General features: G+C 37.2%; 1 protein-coding gene across 5 annotated transcripts in view; it reads right to left on the bottom strand.

The window, feature by feature from the left end:
* The window catches only part of TANC2 (tetratricopeptide repeat, ankyrin repeat and coiled-coil containing 2), a 329,189-nt gene that overhangs the window by 200,167 nt on the left and 113,903 nt on the right, over positions 1–15,119 (bottom strand). For 4 of the 5 annotated variants that reach the window (XM_053655892.1, XM_053655895.1, XM_053655899.1 and 1 more), the window contains exon 4: positions 565–747. In XM_053655892.1, coding sequence (XP_053511867.1) covers positions 565–747 — 183 coding nt within the window. The remainder of the gene's footprint in view (positions 1–564; positions 748–15,119) is intronic. The other variant, XM_053655905.1, reaches the window with a different exon arrangement.

Below are 15,119 nucleotides of genomic sequence, written 5' to 3'. Positions count from 1 at the left end.
AACTTTATCTGGATGGGCAACATATATGAGATCAAATTAAACTCAGTGCAACCCACAACTTATGAATGACAGTAAATACCCTAAGAAGTTGGAGGAATGTACAATGGAGAGGAAAATACCTAAACCAACTTTTAAAAATGGATATGAAATATACGCTTCAGGATTTCCAACAAAAACATGACTAATGTACCTTTGCTGAACTATGAAGCTCTTATTATCCTAAAATTATAATATCTCCATCTGTTAATCTGACATGAACAAGCTGATAAATGAAATAAGAACAACAGTGAATTCTGGCAAAACTTGAAATTTTCTGAAAGCCTAGAAAAATATGTCCACAACAGATGGATAATTTAGAAAATAAATACATCAATCTGTCAAACTGAGTACTACTCTAATTCCCTAAATTAAAATCGGTAGGAGCTCCACTTTCCAAGAGTCTGTGACATTAGGAAGGCCAAAATGGAAACACCTAAAGATTCATATAAACATATCTGATATGACCTAAAGTGTCATACTAGTAGGTTTCCTGTTAAACATACTAAATTTAGGTAAAGTCCTTACCAGTTAACTTCTTCACAGGTTGGAGCCGAACACTGATAGACTGATGTGTGAGTAAGGGGGAGGATGGAAGAGAGCGAGACATGCCCTCCATAATCCGAATGTGCTGCATACCTTCACTCACTGGAAGTGGTGGGACGGCGTAGTCTGGCTCAAAAGCACAGTCGCTTTCTGTGGAGATGCCACCTGTTAGAAAGGATGGAACAAAAGAGCTGAGAAGATTCTTCCTTTTCTATTAAAATTTATCTTTCAGGATAGTTCAGAATAGCATATACTGATATTGATTTCCACTATGAAAAGCCAAACACAGTATTTTTAACACATATATTCATTTCTACACTTACTAGGTACTTAACTCCAGGTCTAGCACTAGGGAACTGAACATGGGTAAAATGGGGTCATTGTTGTAATAAGCAGTTTGCTCTCTGTCTCATAAATTATGCAGTCATATAAAGACATAATTACAGTACAAAGCTGTAAGTATTACAATTAGAATAACAGTCTTCATTTCCCGCCCTGATTAGACGAACATGAAAAAAAGATACTTACCTGCTTGACAATCCAATATATGCAATTGCTACTAGGTCACTGAAACTATTTCTTATCACCTTTCTCCAAGAAAGTATGTGAAAATACAAGTGGGTAAGACTGACGTTATTATATGGTAATCTTGGAAACTGCTCCAACATTTTTTAAAAAAATTTTACTTACTTATTTTTCAAGTACGGTTTTCTGTCTATTTCTCCCATCCCAGCCCACCCCGCCCCATGCTCCCCACCTCCCTCCCATTTCCACCCCCCTTAGTTCTTATCCTTGTGTCCTTCATACTTGTTCCTCCAAATCCCTCCCTGTTTCCCCTTAAATTCCATTCCCTCTCCCCTCCAACATTTTTAAAAGAGTAAATTATATGCTATTTACTTCCATTTACATACTGTTGACTTTGACTCCTGAAGATGGCACATTATATACTTCAGATCAACTTTTCCCTAAGAAAAACTACAACTACAGATATTTTAAATCTTCCTGAAGGCACTGGAAAGTTAATCGCATGATGAAGAATTACAGAAGACTAAAGCCTGGCTTTTGGGACTGAAGAAGCTTTTGACAGTTTTACGGAGCTGGGAAGACAAATATTGCCATGTAGGGAGAACAAAGTTGTGTAGAGGGACCCGGTAAAATGCCAGTATTCTTGTTTGGAAGCCCAAAGGACGACTCTCTAGGAGTAAATATAAAGGAAAACTGGACTGGCCTTCACAGGACCACAACTCAGCTCAAAATGTCTACCACAAAATTAAATTAAAGCAATCTTAAATTGCTAGTGCCTGCCAAAAACAAACATAAATCTCTTTAGAGGAAGATAATATCACCATAGGCCTCAAATTATTTCCACAACATTTCATATACAATATGTGGCCCTTAATTAACAATAACAAAGAGATAACATAAAAAAAAGTATACGAGAAAGACCATGCAGAAGAAACAGTCTTAAGAGAATAAAGATGAAGCAGGAGGCACAGAATTTAAAGCAGTATGTCTAACATGAAAAAGACAGATACTTAGGAATAAATTTAATAAAGGAGACAAAATACGTGTACAGTGAAAATTGTAAGACACTGATAAAAAATTTTTTTTGAAGTACAAATAGCTCGGCTCAGGGCTCAGTGGACTGAATAACAGTCTGCAAATCAAAGGATCGCCAGTTTGATTCCCAATCGGGGCACATGCCTGGGTTGCAGGCCAGGACCCCAATATGGGATGCATGAGGGGCAACCACATATTGCAGTTTCTTTCCCTTTCTTTCTGCCTCCCTTCCCCTCTCTCTAAAAATAAATAAATGAAATCTTTTAAAATTTTTATTTAGTTTTTTTAAAAGATTTTATTTATTTATTTATTTATTTATTTTAGAAAGAGGAGAAGGGAAGGAGAAAGAGAGTTAGAGAAACATCAGTGTGTGGCTGCCTCTCAAGTGGCCCCCCCCCCCCCCCCCCCCCCGGGAACCTGGCCTGCAACCCAGGCATGTGCCCTGACTGGGAATCAAACCAGTGACCCTTTGGTTCACAGCTCCCGCTCACTCCACTGAGCTACACCAGCCAGGGCTTGAAATCTTTTTTTAAAAGCACAGATAAATGGAAAGATATCCTGTGTTTATTTACTGGAAGAATTAATATTGCTAAAATGTCCATAACTACTCAAAGTGATGTACAGACTAAATGAATCTCTATTAAAATTCCAATGGCATTCTTCACTGAAATTTTTTAAAAGTCCTAAAGTTTCTAAGAAAAAGCTAAAGTATCTTGAGCAAGAGGGACAGAGCCTGAACATCACACTTCCTGATTTCATATTTTATTACGCAGCTATAATAATAAAAATAATCTGTTACTAGCATACAAACATACACACAACATACAAACAGACCAATTGAACAGAATAGAAAGCCTAGAACTAAAGTCACGCATACACAGTCAACTGATCTTCAACAAGGGCACCAAGAATACACAATGGGAAAAAGATAGTTTCTTCAATAAATAGTGTTGGAAAATGGGATAGACACATGCAAAGAAATAAAACTGGATCCTTATCTTATACCATATACAAAAATCAAGTGAAAATGGGTTAAAAACATAAATGTAAGAAACTGAAACCATAAAACCTCTAGAAGAAAAGATAAAAGAAAAATCTCCTTGGATTGGTCTTGGCAATCTTTTTTGGATTTGACATCAAAAGTATAAGTAACATAAGCAAAAATAAACAAATGAGACTACATCAAACTAAATAGTTTCTGCACAGCGAAGGAAACCATCAAAAAAGTGAAAAAGCAGGGATGGGTGGGGAAGGGGCATGATGGGGTGAAAAGGGAGACAATTGTACTTGAACAATAAAAAAGTTTTAAAAAAAGAAAAAGGCAACCTACAGAATGGGAGAAAATGTTACAAATCATACATCCAGAAAGGAATTAAAATCCAAATATGTAAGAAATTCATACTCAATAGCAAAAAACTAAATAACCTAATTAAAAAATAAGCAAAGGGCCCCCAATTTTTTTTTCCGAAGACACAAAAGAGGCCAACAGGTACATGAAAAGATGTTCAACATTACTAATAATCAGAAAACGCAAATCAAAACCATGATGGGGTATCACTTCATACCTGTTAGGTCAACTTTTATAGAAAAGTCAAAAGATAACAAGTGTCAGCAATAATGTGGACAAAAGGGAACCCTGTTACACTGCTGGTGTGAATGTAAACTGGTGCAACCATTTTGCAACACAGTATTGAGCCTTCTCAAAAAATTAAAAATAGAGCTACCATATGAACTGACAATCCTACTTCTGAGTATATATCAAAAGTAATGAAATTACTATTTCAAAGAGATATTTGCATTCCTACACTGATTACAGCACTACTCACAATAACTATGACATGGAAATAATCTCAGTTGATGATAAAGAAAATGTGATTTCATACATCTACATACACACATACACACACAGGAATATTACTCAGCCTCAAAAAAGGAAATCCTGCCTCCTGTTACAACATGGATGAACCTGGAGGACATGATAAGGGAAGTAAGTGAAACATACAAGAACAAATACTACATCATCTGACTTACATGTTAAATCTTAAAAATAAAGTCAAACTCAAAGTAACAAAGAGAAGAATTGCTTTATCAGGGTTGGGAGGGTGAGCAAAAAGGAAGATGTTCAAACTTTCAGTTGTTAGAGGAATACATTATAGATCTTAACAAAATGAACACCTTAATTAGCTTGATTGTGGTAATCACTTCATAAAGTACATATGTGTCAAAACATCATGTTGTACACCTTAGATATGTACAATCTGTATTTGTCACTCATACCTCAATAATGCTGGGGGAAAAAGAGTGGGGGATTTAAAAAATAAGCACGTGGTCTTCCATGAAATGATGATAATGCAGTTTAAACTGAGAAGATTAAATCAAGTGTTTCACTTAGGGTTCCCAATTGTGTTACAGTTGTAATTTCATCATATGTAATTTCAGCTCATTTTGAAAATTGCTGTGTTATGTCATGTATTACTGGGATGGGCAAAAAGTCAGTATGTTTTTTTCCACAAAACCATTTTTACTAATAACTTTATTGATTTTGGATATTTTGAGTATGTTGGCAATCTCCACATGGTATAAACTTGATTGTTCTCAATTAATGTCTCAATTTGATCACTGTCAACTTCAGCTGGTCTACCCGACAGTGGAACATCATCCAGTGAGAAATCTTTAGCACCAAACTTCAACACTTTCAATCAGTCACAGCACCTTCTCCATACAATGCACAAATCCTTTTTTGTTTTCAGTTGTTTTTGCCTTTCTTGAAATCATAAAGCATAATCTGCTGAAAAATTTGCTTATTTTCTTCCATCTTTAATATTAAAATGACTACACAAAATTCACCAATTTTGATAAATTTTTAAAAATTCACGCTGATATGACAGTTGTCACAATACAATCTAATAAAATTGTTTCGAATGAAGTTAAAGACAACTAAGTGCTACCAGAGCCATCTTACAGAAAAACATTAAATGAACTTTTTGGCCAACCCAATATAATTTAACCAGTCTCTTGTTAATGGCCACTTAATGCAGTCCTTTCTAGATCTAGATCCTAACTACAGGTTTACTGAATCAAAAATGCTGCAAGTTTCTATTGAGAAATACTGACCAAATGCTGTATTAAAAGTGTGTATCATATTGCATGTTTAAAAAAAAGTAGTGTGCTTAATATTTGAGAAAACTAGAAGTTTAGAATTCCAGGATTGACTTAAAATTATGAAAATATAAACTCAATAGATGGTTTGAACAACAGATAAGACAGAGAATTAATTAGTAAACTGGAAAATAAAACATTTGTGTATCAAGGGCACTGTCAAGAAAGTGAAAAGAGAACCCACAGAATGATAGAAAATATTTGCAAATCATGTATCTGTTAAGTGTCTAGAATTCAGAAACTACAAAGAACTCCTACAACTCAACAATAAAAATACAAACAATACAATTTAAAAATAGGCAAAAGACTTGAATAGACATTTTTCCAAAGAAGATATACAAATGAACAATAAGCACATTAAAACATACTCATCATTATTAGTCATTACAGAAATGCAAATCAAAACCACAGTGAAATGCCACTTCAAACTAGGATGGCTATTTTAAAAACTAAAATAAAAGACAAACAACAGAGAAGTGTTGGTGAAGATGTGGAGAAAAAGAACCCTCAAACACTGCTGATGGGAATATAAAATGGTACAGTTGCTGTATAAAATAGGTTGGCAGTTCTTCAAAAAGTTAGAGAATTACCATATAAGCCAGTTTTACCTTTTCTGTGTGTACACCCCAAAGCAATGAAAAAGGTTTTCAGACAAAAACCTGATCACAATGTTCGCAGTAGTATTATTTATAATAGCTAAAAAGTTGAAACAACTCAAATGTAGTTAACTGATGAATGAATAAACAAAATGTGGTTTACTTGGAATATTATTCAGCAATAAAAAGAACAAAGGACTAATTCATGCTACAATAATGGTAGACCCTCAAAACATTATGCTAACTGAAAGAAGCCATACACAAAAGGCCACGTGCTGTAAGATTCCAGTTACATAAAATGTTCAGAACAGGCAAATCCAGAAAGTGGAATATTTGTTGCCTATGAGGAGGAAGGAATGGGGAGTGACTACTTAATATGACAGGGTTTCCATTTGGGATGATGATTCAGATAGTAGTGATGATTGTACATCGTTTTAAATATACTAAATTCAGTGGCTCTTAGTAAAGCCATTCAATTATGCACTTTAAAATACTTAAAATGAATTGTAGATATATTTATGTAGATATATACCATCTATTTACATATTTATTCTAACCAGAAGCCTAGTAATTTTTGTTAATTTCTTTCCAACACATCCCTTTGCAACAAATGCATTAGCATTTCTGCAGATTATCAACCAGAAATAGGTTTAATATCTGCCATGCTTTCTGCATTTCTCCTACCACTACCATAGTCCAGGTCACTATTATCTTTCCCCTAAATTATGTTAGTAGAAATCTAGGATTTCTTACTTATTCTCAGGTGTAAAAATTTACCAGAATATGTCTCAACTTTTTTCTTCTCGTTGGACTCTGGGTGCTCTCTGCTACTATGCTGACTAATTCTTCTCTTCCAACCGTTCTCCTTTTTTCTCTATCTGGAACTGTGATCCAGATGGATATTGCATATCCCAAACCTACTTTTCAAGTTTATTTCTCTCATAACAGATTTCTAATCTTTGGGCTTTCATGAATAAACCTGAAACTGATTAATATAAAATTATGGCATTTTAAAGGTTTATAAACACAGAGGTATGCCATTAGTGTAATTTCCTGAAAAATCTTTTTGAGAAAAATCAGTATTAGATTCTTTTAAAGTAATAAATATATCTAGAAGAATGAGTTTGAGTTAGTGAAGCACCTTTTTTCACTTGAGATGCTCCAAATTAGAACTTAGCTGATAATTTTAGAACCTAATAACACTCCTTAAGGAATAATACTGCAATTAGTCCAATCTAAATGTCCTAGTTTACTTTTCTGTTTAAAAATATTTTTCTTCATCTTCTCTGCCCTATAAATTGTGCTTGAACTCATTGTAGCTATAGAAAAAACCCTATATATATATATATTTCAACTAAAGAAAAGTACTTGGAAGCAGTCACAGAATTTGACTATATTAGCTAATTTTAGGGTACATGGCAACTTCAAAATCTCAGTCTACAACATTACCTTTATGTTCATGAAGTCTGCAGATTGACTATGAGTCAGCTGATCTAGGTAGGGCTATCAGGTTCAGAACTATTCCAGCGTCTCTGATATTAAGCCAACTCACTAAAGGGGCAGTGATTACATGGGGACTGCTCTCCTTATGATAGGTCACAGGAGTGCAGGAAGCCAAGTCAAATCAGAGGAGCATGTTTAAGACCTCTCATCAATCATATTACATTTGGCACACTTTAGTGGGAACTACTGAAAAGTTGCATAACAAAAGAAATGAATGTATAATTTTGTAACAGGAAGGAAGTAAAAAACTGGAAATCCAAGTAGCTAAGCACATCCGATAGTATTTACTGGTATTACAAATTACTTAATCTTTATTTTCTACCCTTCTTTTAATGACCCCTTTTCTTCAATCAATCAAATAAAAGTTACTGAAATAAGATGACAGAGATAATGCCAGAAAAACACAAACTGCTAATTTGACAGAAAAAAAAATCACTTATACTAGACACCTGGTGATTAGATATTCAAAAACTAATATAAGAAAGCACAGACATCAAGTACATGGACATGAAAGAAATATTAGAAGTAATTATAACTCAATAAAATTTTCAGTCATTGCTAAGTCTTGCATTTAATACAGATGATTATTAGATATTAAAGTTCAGTTTTTAAAGAATTAAAAAATTCTTTAGCCCAGAGCAATACCTATTCTAAATAACTACCTTCCAATTTTTCAACTTATAACACTTACAAATAACACAAACCAACACCCCCAGAATAATTTATTGAACTATACACACGATTTTTGAATTTTTCAGTTTATCTGTTATACTTCAATAAAAGTTTATTTTTAAAAAGTACACAAGAAAACAAAACAAAACATAGCATGGTGATAAACTAACTTCTAAAGTCAAGGGCTTGTACATATTTCAGAAACAAAGGGTTTGGCCTAAATTATTCCAAATATCCTTTTATGTCAATGCTTGTATCACTCTGTGAGTTGATAATATTCTCATAAGTCCATCTATTAGACAAAAAACAGGCCAAGAAAATGTAAAAACTAGTACAGGATCTGTAGTCACCTGGCATGATTGCCTACATAGAAAATTCTAAGGAATCCAGAAACAAGCTGCTAGACTTCAGGCTAAGATGGATGCATAGGTAGGTACACTTTGCCTGCTCACACAACCAAAATGAGGACTACATCAAATTTAAAAACAAAAAATAACTAGAATGGCCAGAAAAACTGAACTGTATGGAAGTCTGACAACCAAGCAGTTAAAGAAATTTATTCAGACTGGTAGGAGGGACAAAGTTGGGCAGCCAGGTGCAGAGGACTCACAGCAAGGTGGCAGCTAGAGGACCAGGGTGGGCAAGGTGGGAGCTGGTAGACCATGCAGTCCCACGTTCATGTGCAGATAACCAGGAGGAGCAACTGGGGAGTGAGAAAGATCGCACATCCCAGGGTTCCAGTGTGGGAAAATAAGTCTCAAAACCTCTGACTGAAAAAAATCTATGGGTGCTGAGGCAGCAAGAGAAACTCCCTGCTTCATAGGAGAGTTTGCTGGAAGAACCCACAGGGTCCTAGAACATACACAAAACCACCCACCTGTGAATCAGCATGAGAAGGCCCCATTTGCTTATAGACAGTAGAGGAAGTGACTGAAAGCCAGCAGAGAGCGTAGCAAGTGGCACTGTTTCCTCTCTGACCCCTCCCCTACATACAGCACTATAAAGCAGCCAAGTGGGTTGCCCCTTCCTACATAACAGGTGCACCAAAAAAAAAAAAAGGCCCAAATGAAAGAATAGATCAAAACTCCAGAAAAAACACAACTAAGCGATGAAGAGACAGACAACCTACCAGATGCACAGTTCGAAACACTGGTAATCAGGATGCTCACAGAAATGGTCAAGTATGGTTGCAAAATAGAGGAAAAAGTGAAGGCTATGAAAAGTGAAATAAAGGGAAGTATACAGGGAACCAAGAGTGAAGGGAAGGAAACCGGGACTCAAATCAATGATTTGGAACAAAAGGAAGAAATAAACAAACATTCAGCTGGAACAGAATGAAGAAACACAAATTCAGAAAGTGAGGAGAGGCTTAGGAACCTCTGGGACAACTCTAAATTTTCCAACATCCAAATCACACAGGTGCCAGAAGGAGAAGAAGAAGAGCAAGAAATTGAAAACTCATTTAAAAACATAATGCAGAAGAACTTCCTTAATCTGGCAAAAGAAACAGACTTCCAGGAAGTCCAGGAAGCTCAGACAGTCCCAAACAAGCTGGACCCAAGGAAGCACAAACCAAGACACATCATAAGTAAATTACCCAAAATTAAAGATAAGGAGAGAATCTTAAAAGCAGCAAGAGAAAAGGAGAGAATTACCTACAAAAGAGTTCCCATAAAACCATCAGCTGATTTCTCCAAAGAATCCTTGTAGGCAAGAAGGGACTGGCAAGAAGTATTCAAAGTGGTGAAAAGCAATGACCTACATCCAAGATTACTCTATCCTGAAAAGCTATCATTTAGAATGGAAGGGCAGATAAAGTGCTTCCCGGATAAGGTCAAGTTAAAGGAGTTCATCATCACCAAGCCCTTATTTATGAAATGTTAAAGGGACTTATCTAAGGAAAAGAAGATAAAAACTATGAACAGTGAAATGGCAACAAACTCACAACTATCAACAACTGAACCCCCCCAAAACAAAAACAAACTAAGCAAACAACTAGAATAGGAACAGAATCACAGAAATAGAGATCATATGGCGGATTATCAATGGGGAGAGGGAGAATGGGGAAAAAGGTACACAGAATAAGAAGCATAAGTGATAGGAACAAATAGGGGGAGGTTAAGAATAGTATGAGAAATGGAGAAGCCAAACAACTTATATGTATGACCCATGGACATAAATTAAGGTGGGGGAATGATGATGGGTGGGGTGGTACAAGGCAGAGAGGAATAAAGGGGAGAAAAAAGTAGGATAACTGTAATAACAATAAAAATATATATTTTTTAAAAAGCTGCTAGAGACTTCCGGCCAAGATGGAGGCGTAGGTAGATAAGCTGTAACTTCTTGCACAACCAAAATTAAGAATAACAAAAATTTAGAAACAAAAAAGCACCCAGAACTGATAAAAAATTGAACTGTACAGAAGTCCGACAATCATTCATGTAGACTAGTAAGAAGGGTGGGGTTGGTGACCAGTGGAGAGGGGCCACAGAAGGAAAAATTGGCGGCTGGTGGACCCGGGTGCACAGGTGGTGGATGGCAGACCCCAGGCACACAGGCGGCAGCTGGGTGCTGCAAAAGCACACACTGACTGAAAATTGCTGAGTTAAAGAGTCAACATAAGAGAGTCAAGAGTCTTTCCATATACTAGCAATAAACACTTGGAAAATAAATTTTTAAAAAATCAGTATTATTAAAATAGAGCCATTAAATATATAAAATAATTATAAATAAATTTCATAAAATCAGTATAATAGTACAATATTCGTATTGAAAACGACAAAACATGGTGAAACATACAATGTCAGTTCTCCCCAAAGTGTTCTTCTATAGGTCTGAAACAATTCCAATAAATATCTAACTGGCTAGATATTTTGGTATTTAGCTGGTTTTTTGGTAGAAATCAACAAATTAATTAATTTATTATTTTTGATTAAGTATATTTCATTAATTATGCTGTTACAGTTGTCCCATTTTTTCTCTCTTGCCCCTCTCCACCTGGTACCCCCATTCCTTCCAGTAATCCTCCCCATTAGTTCATGTCCATGTGTTATACATGTAGGTTCATTAGCTTCTCCATCTCCTATACTATTCTTAACCTTCCTTTGTCTATTCTGTTCCTACCAATTTCTTACTCCCTGTACCTTCTCCCTCATTGTCTCCTTTACCCCTCCCAGCTGATAATCCTCCATATGATTTCCATTTGTGTTACTCTGTTCCTCTTCTATTTTTTACTTAGTTTGTTTTTGTTTCTTTAGGATCAGTTGTTGACAGTTGTGAGTTTCTTGACATTTCACTGTTCATAGTTTTGATCTTCTTCTTTTTCTTAGATAAGTCCCTTTAACATTTCATAAGTAAGGGCTTAGTAATGATGAACTCCTTTACCTTTACCTTTAGCTTTAGAAGCACTTTATCTACCCTTCCATTCTAAATGATAGCTTTGCAGAATAATCTTGGATGTAGGTTATTGCTTTTCATCACTTTGAATACTTCTTGCCAGTCCCTTCTTGACTGCAAGGATTCTCTTGAGAAATCAGCTGATGGTTTTATGGGAACTCTTTTGTAGGTAATTCTCTCCTTTTCTCTTGCTGCTTTTAAGATTCTCTCCTTATCTTTAATTTTGGGTAATTTACTTATGATGTGTCTTGGTTTGTGCTTCCTTGGGTCCAACTGGTTTGGGACTGTTTGAGCTTCCTGGACTTGTATGTCTATTTCCTTTGCCAAATGGGGAAAGTTTTCTTTCATTATTTTTTCAAGTAAGTTTTTGATTTCTTCCTCTTCTTCTCCCTCTGACACCCTTATGATTCGGATGTTGGTATGTTTAAATTTGTCCCAGAGGTTCCGAAGCCTCTCCTCATTTTTTTGAATTCTTGTTTCTTCTTTTTGTTCCAGGTGAATGTTTATTTTTTCTTTTTGTTCCAACTCATTGATTTGAATCTTAGCTTCCTTCCCTTCACTGCTAGTTCCTTGTATATTTTTCTTTATTTCACTTTGTATAGCCTTCACTTCTTTCTTTATTTTGCAGTCACACTCAATCACTTCTATGAGCATCCCAATCACCAGTGTTTTGAACTTTGCATCTCATAGGTTGGATAGCTCAACATCACTTAGTTCTTTTTCTGGAGTTTTGATCTGTCCTTTCATTTGGACCATATTCCTTTGTCTCCTCTATTTGGCAGCCTCCTTGTGTTTCTCTGTGTGTGGTAGAGCTGCTTTGATTCCCCATGTTGACACATCTGTTATCTTGTAAGGGGCAGAGCATTAGGTATTTGCAAGGGTGAAGCAATCTACTTTGCTGCTTTGTGGCTCCATATGTGGGAGAGAAATCAAAGAGAGAATAATGCCTCTTTCTCAGTTCTTGCCTTTTTTTCAGTCACCTCTCCCCACTTCCCGTAAGTAAATAGCACCCTTCTAGCTGCTTCTCTGGTGCTGATTCCCTGAGTGGGTAGGTTTGTACACTCTAGGACCCTGTGGGCCCTTTAAAAGGAATCTCCTGTGAGACTAGCAGTTTCTTCTGATGTTGCAATCCCCACTGGTTTTTGCAGTCAGAGGACATAAGATTTTATTTGTTTGGTGCTAGAACCCTGAACTGCATGGTTGGGGTGGGGGCTGGGGGTGCTTTCATCCCAGTTCTCCATCCTGGTTTTCTTTTTTTTCCTTTAGATTTACTTTTTTAAAAAATATATTTTATTGATTATGCCATTACACTTGTTCTATTTTCCCCCTTCATTCCCCTCCACCCTGCATACCCGCTCCTCCACCACTCCCCCCTTTAGTTTACGACCACATGTCTCAAGTTCTTTAGATTCTATGTCTCCCCTACTATTCTTGCCCCCCCCATCTATTTTCTACCTACCACCTATGCTACTTATTTTCTGTACCTTCTCCCCCCTTCTCCTTCTCCCACTCCCTGGTGCTAACCCTCCATGTGATCTTCATTTCTATGGTTCCACTACTGATCTAGCTGTCCTCTTAGTTTGCTTTTGTTTTAGGTGTGGTTCTTAATAACTGTGAGTTTGCTGTCCTTTCGCTGTTCATCTTTTTTATCTTCCTTTTCTTAGGTAAGTCCCTTTACCATTTCACATAGTAAGGGCTTGGTGATGATGAACTCCTTGAATTTGATCTTATCTGAGAAGCACTTTATCTGCCCTTCCATTCTAAATGAAAGCTTTACTGGGTAGAGCAATCTTGGATGTAGGTCTTTGGATTTCATCACTTGGAATACCTCTTTCCAGCCCCTTCTTGCCTGTAAGGTCTCTTTTGAGAAATCCGCTGACAGTCTGATGGGAACTCCTTTGTAGGTGATTGCCCCTTTAGCTCTTGCTGCTTCTAGAATTCTCTCCTTCATTTTAATCTTGGCTAATATAATTATGATGTGCCTTGGTGTGTTCCTTCTTGGGTCCAACTTCTTTGGGACTCTCTGGGCTTCCTGGATTTCCTGGAAGTCTATTTCCTTTGCCAGATTGGGGAAGTTCTCCTTTATTATTTGTTAAAATAAGTTTTCCACTTGTGCCTTTTCCTCTTCCCCTTCTGGCACCCCTATAATTTGGATGTTGGAATGTTTAAAGATGTCCTGGAAGTTCCTAAGCCTCTCCTCATTTTTTTGAATTCTTGTTTCTACATTCTTTTCTGTTTGGTCATTCTCTTCCTCTTTCTGGTCCACTCCTTTGAGTCCCAGTTTCCTTTCCATTAGAATTGGTTTCCTGTGCATTGCCCTTCATTTCAATTAGTTTAGCCTTCATATGTTCCTCTAATTTGTGACTAAAATCAACCAGTTCTGTGAGCATCCTAATCACCAGTGATTTGAACTGTGCATCTGAAAGTTTGGCTATTTCTTCGTTGCTTAGATTTATCGGCTCTGGGGCTCTAAGTTCTTCTTGAGCCATGTTTTTATCTGTTTGTGCCTGTTAGGTATGAGGAGCGGAGCCTTAGTTGTTTACCAGGGCCGGGCCACTCAGGTCATTGGTCTGTGATGCTGTAGGTGGGGGCATGTCAGAGACAGGCCACCCAGGTCGCTGGTTTGTGAGGCTGTAGGTGGGGGCGGGGTCAGAGAGGGACAATGGCAGTCCCCTCTGCTGCTTCCCGCCACTGGGGCCTGCACGGTCTGTCTCACTGCTCCCTCCTTCACTGGTTTATCTGCGCACAAATGTGTGACCGTGGTCAGCCCTCAGTGAGCCCGCCGCTTCTCCATACCTGGGATCTGCCTACAGCTGCTGGCACACCTGGGTCGGTCTGGCGGATCTTTCCTGCCTGACCCAGCTCTGCTGCTGGCTCTGCCCCTCTTACCGGTTTGGCTGAACGGTTTGTTGTCAGATTTCCGTGAAGTTCAATTTTCTGTGGTTTGGGCTGCGTTTTTGTTGCTTAAACTTTGTTGTTTTAAACTTGGTTGTGGAAGGAGGCACAGTGCTTCCACCTACACCTCCATCTTGGCGGAAGTCTCCATCCTGGTTTTCATTCGCAGTACTTGAATGTGAGATATCACCTGCTCTGCTGGCCATGACCACCACCACCTGGCCCACCTACCCTCTCCGTCCTAGCTGCCTATCTGCACCCCTCCTATCCATCTGGATCAATGTTTCTTCTTCAACTCCTTGGTTTCCAGGCATCCATACAGTTCAATTTTCTGGCCATTCTGGTTTTTTTGTTTGTTTGTTTTTAGATTGGTTGTTATCCTTCTTATTGTGTGAGGGGGTGAAGCATGTCTACCTATGCTTCCATCTTGGCTGGAAGTCTGATTTTAAACTTTATATATAAAAACAAAGGAACGTAGGATAGACAAAACAAATCTGAACACAGGAAAATAAAGTATGGCATCTCACAGAGCCTAATTTGAAGACTAGGTATAAAGTTATAGTAACCCAGAGAGTGTGTTATATTGGCAAAAGAATGGACACAAAAATCAGTGGAACAGACTAGAGTCCCAAAAAAGACCCACACAAATATAGTCAATTTTTGACAAAAGTGTAAGGTTAGCTCAATGTCAAAAGGACAATCTTTATAACAAATGGTTTTGGAACTGTTGGATAGTCATAGGTAAAACCATAAACC

This window comes from Artibeus jamaicensis, unplaced genomic scaffold (assembly GCF_021234435.1).
Source record: "Artibeus jamaicensis isolate MK-2021 breed Jamaican fruit bat unplaced genomic scaffold, CSHL_Jam_final contig_1998, whole genome shotgun sequence".
NCBI classification, from domain to species: Eukaryota; Metazoa; Chordata; class Mammalia; order Chiroptera; family Phyllostomidae; genus Artibeus; species Artibeus jamaicensis.
The sequence above is the reverse complement of the archived record's forward strand: the minus strand, read 5'-3'. Positions and strand labels throughout refer to the sequence as shown.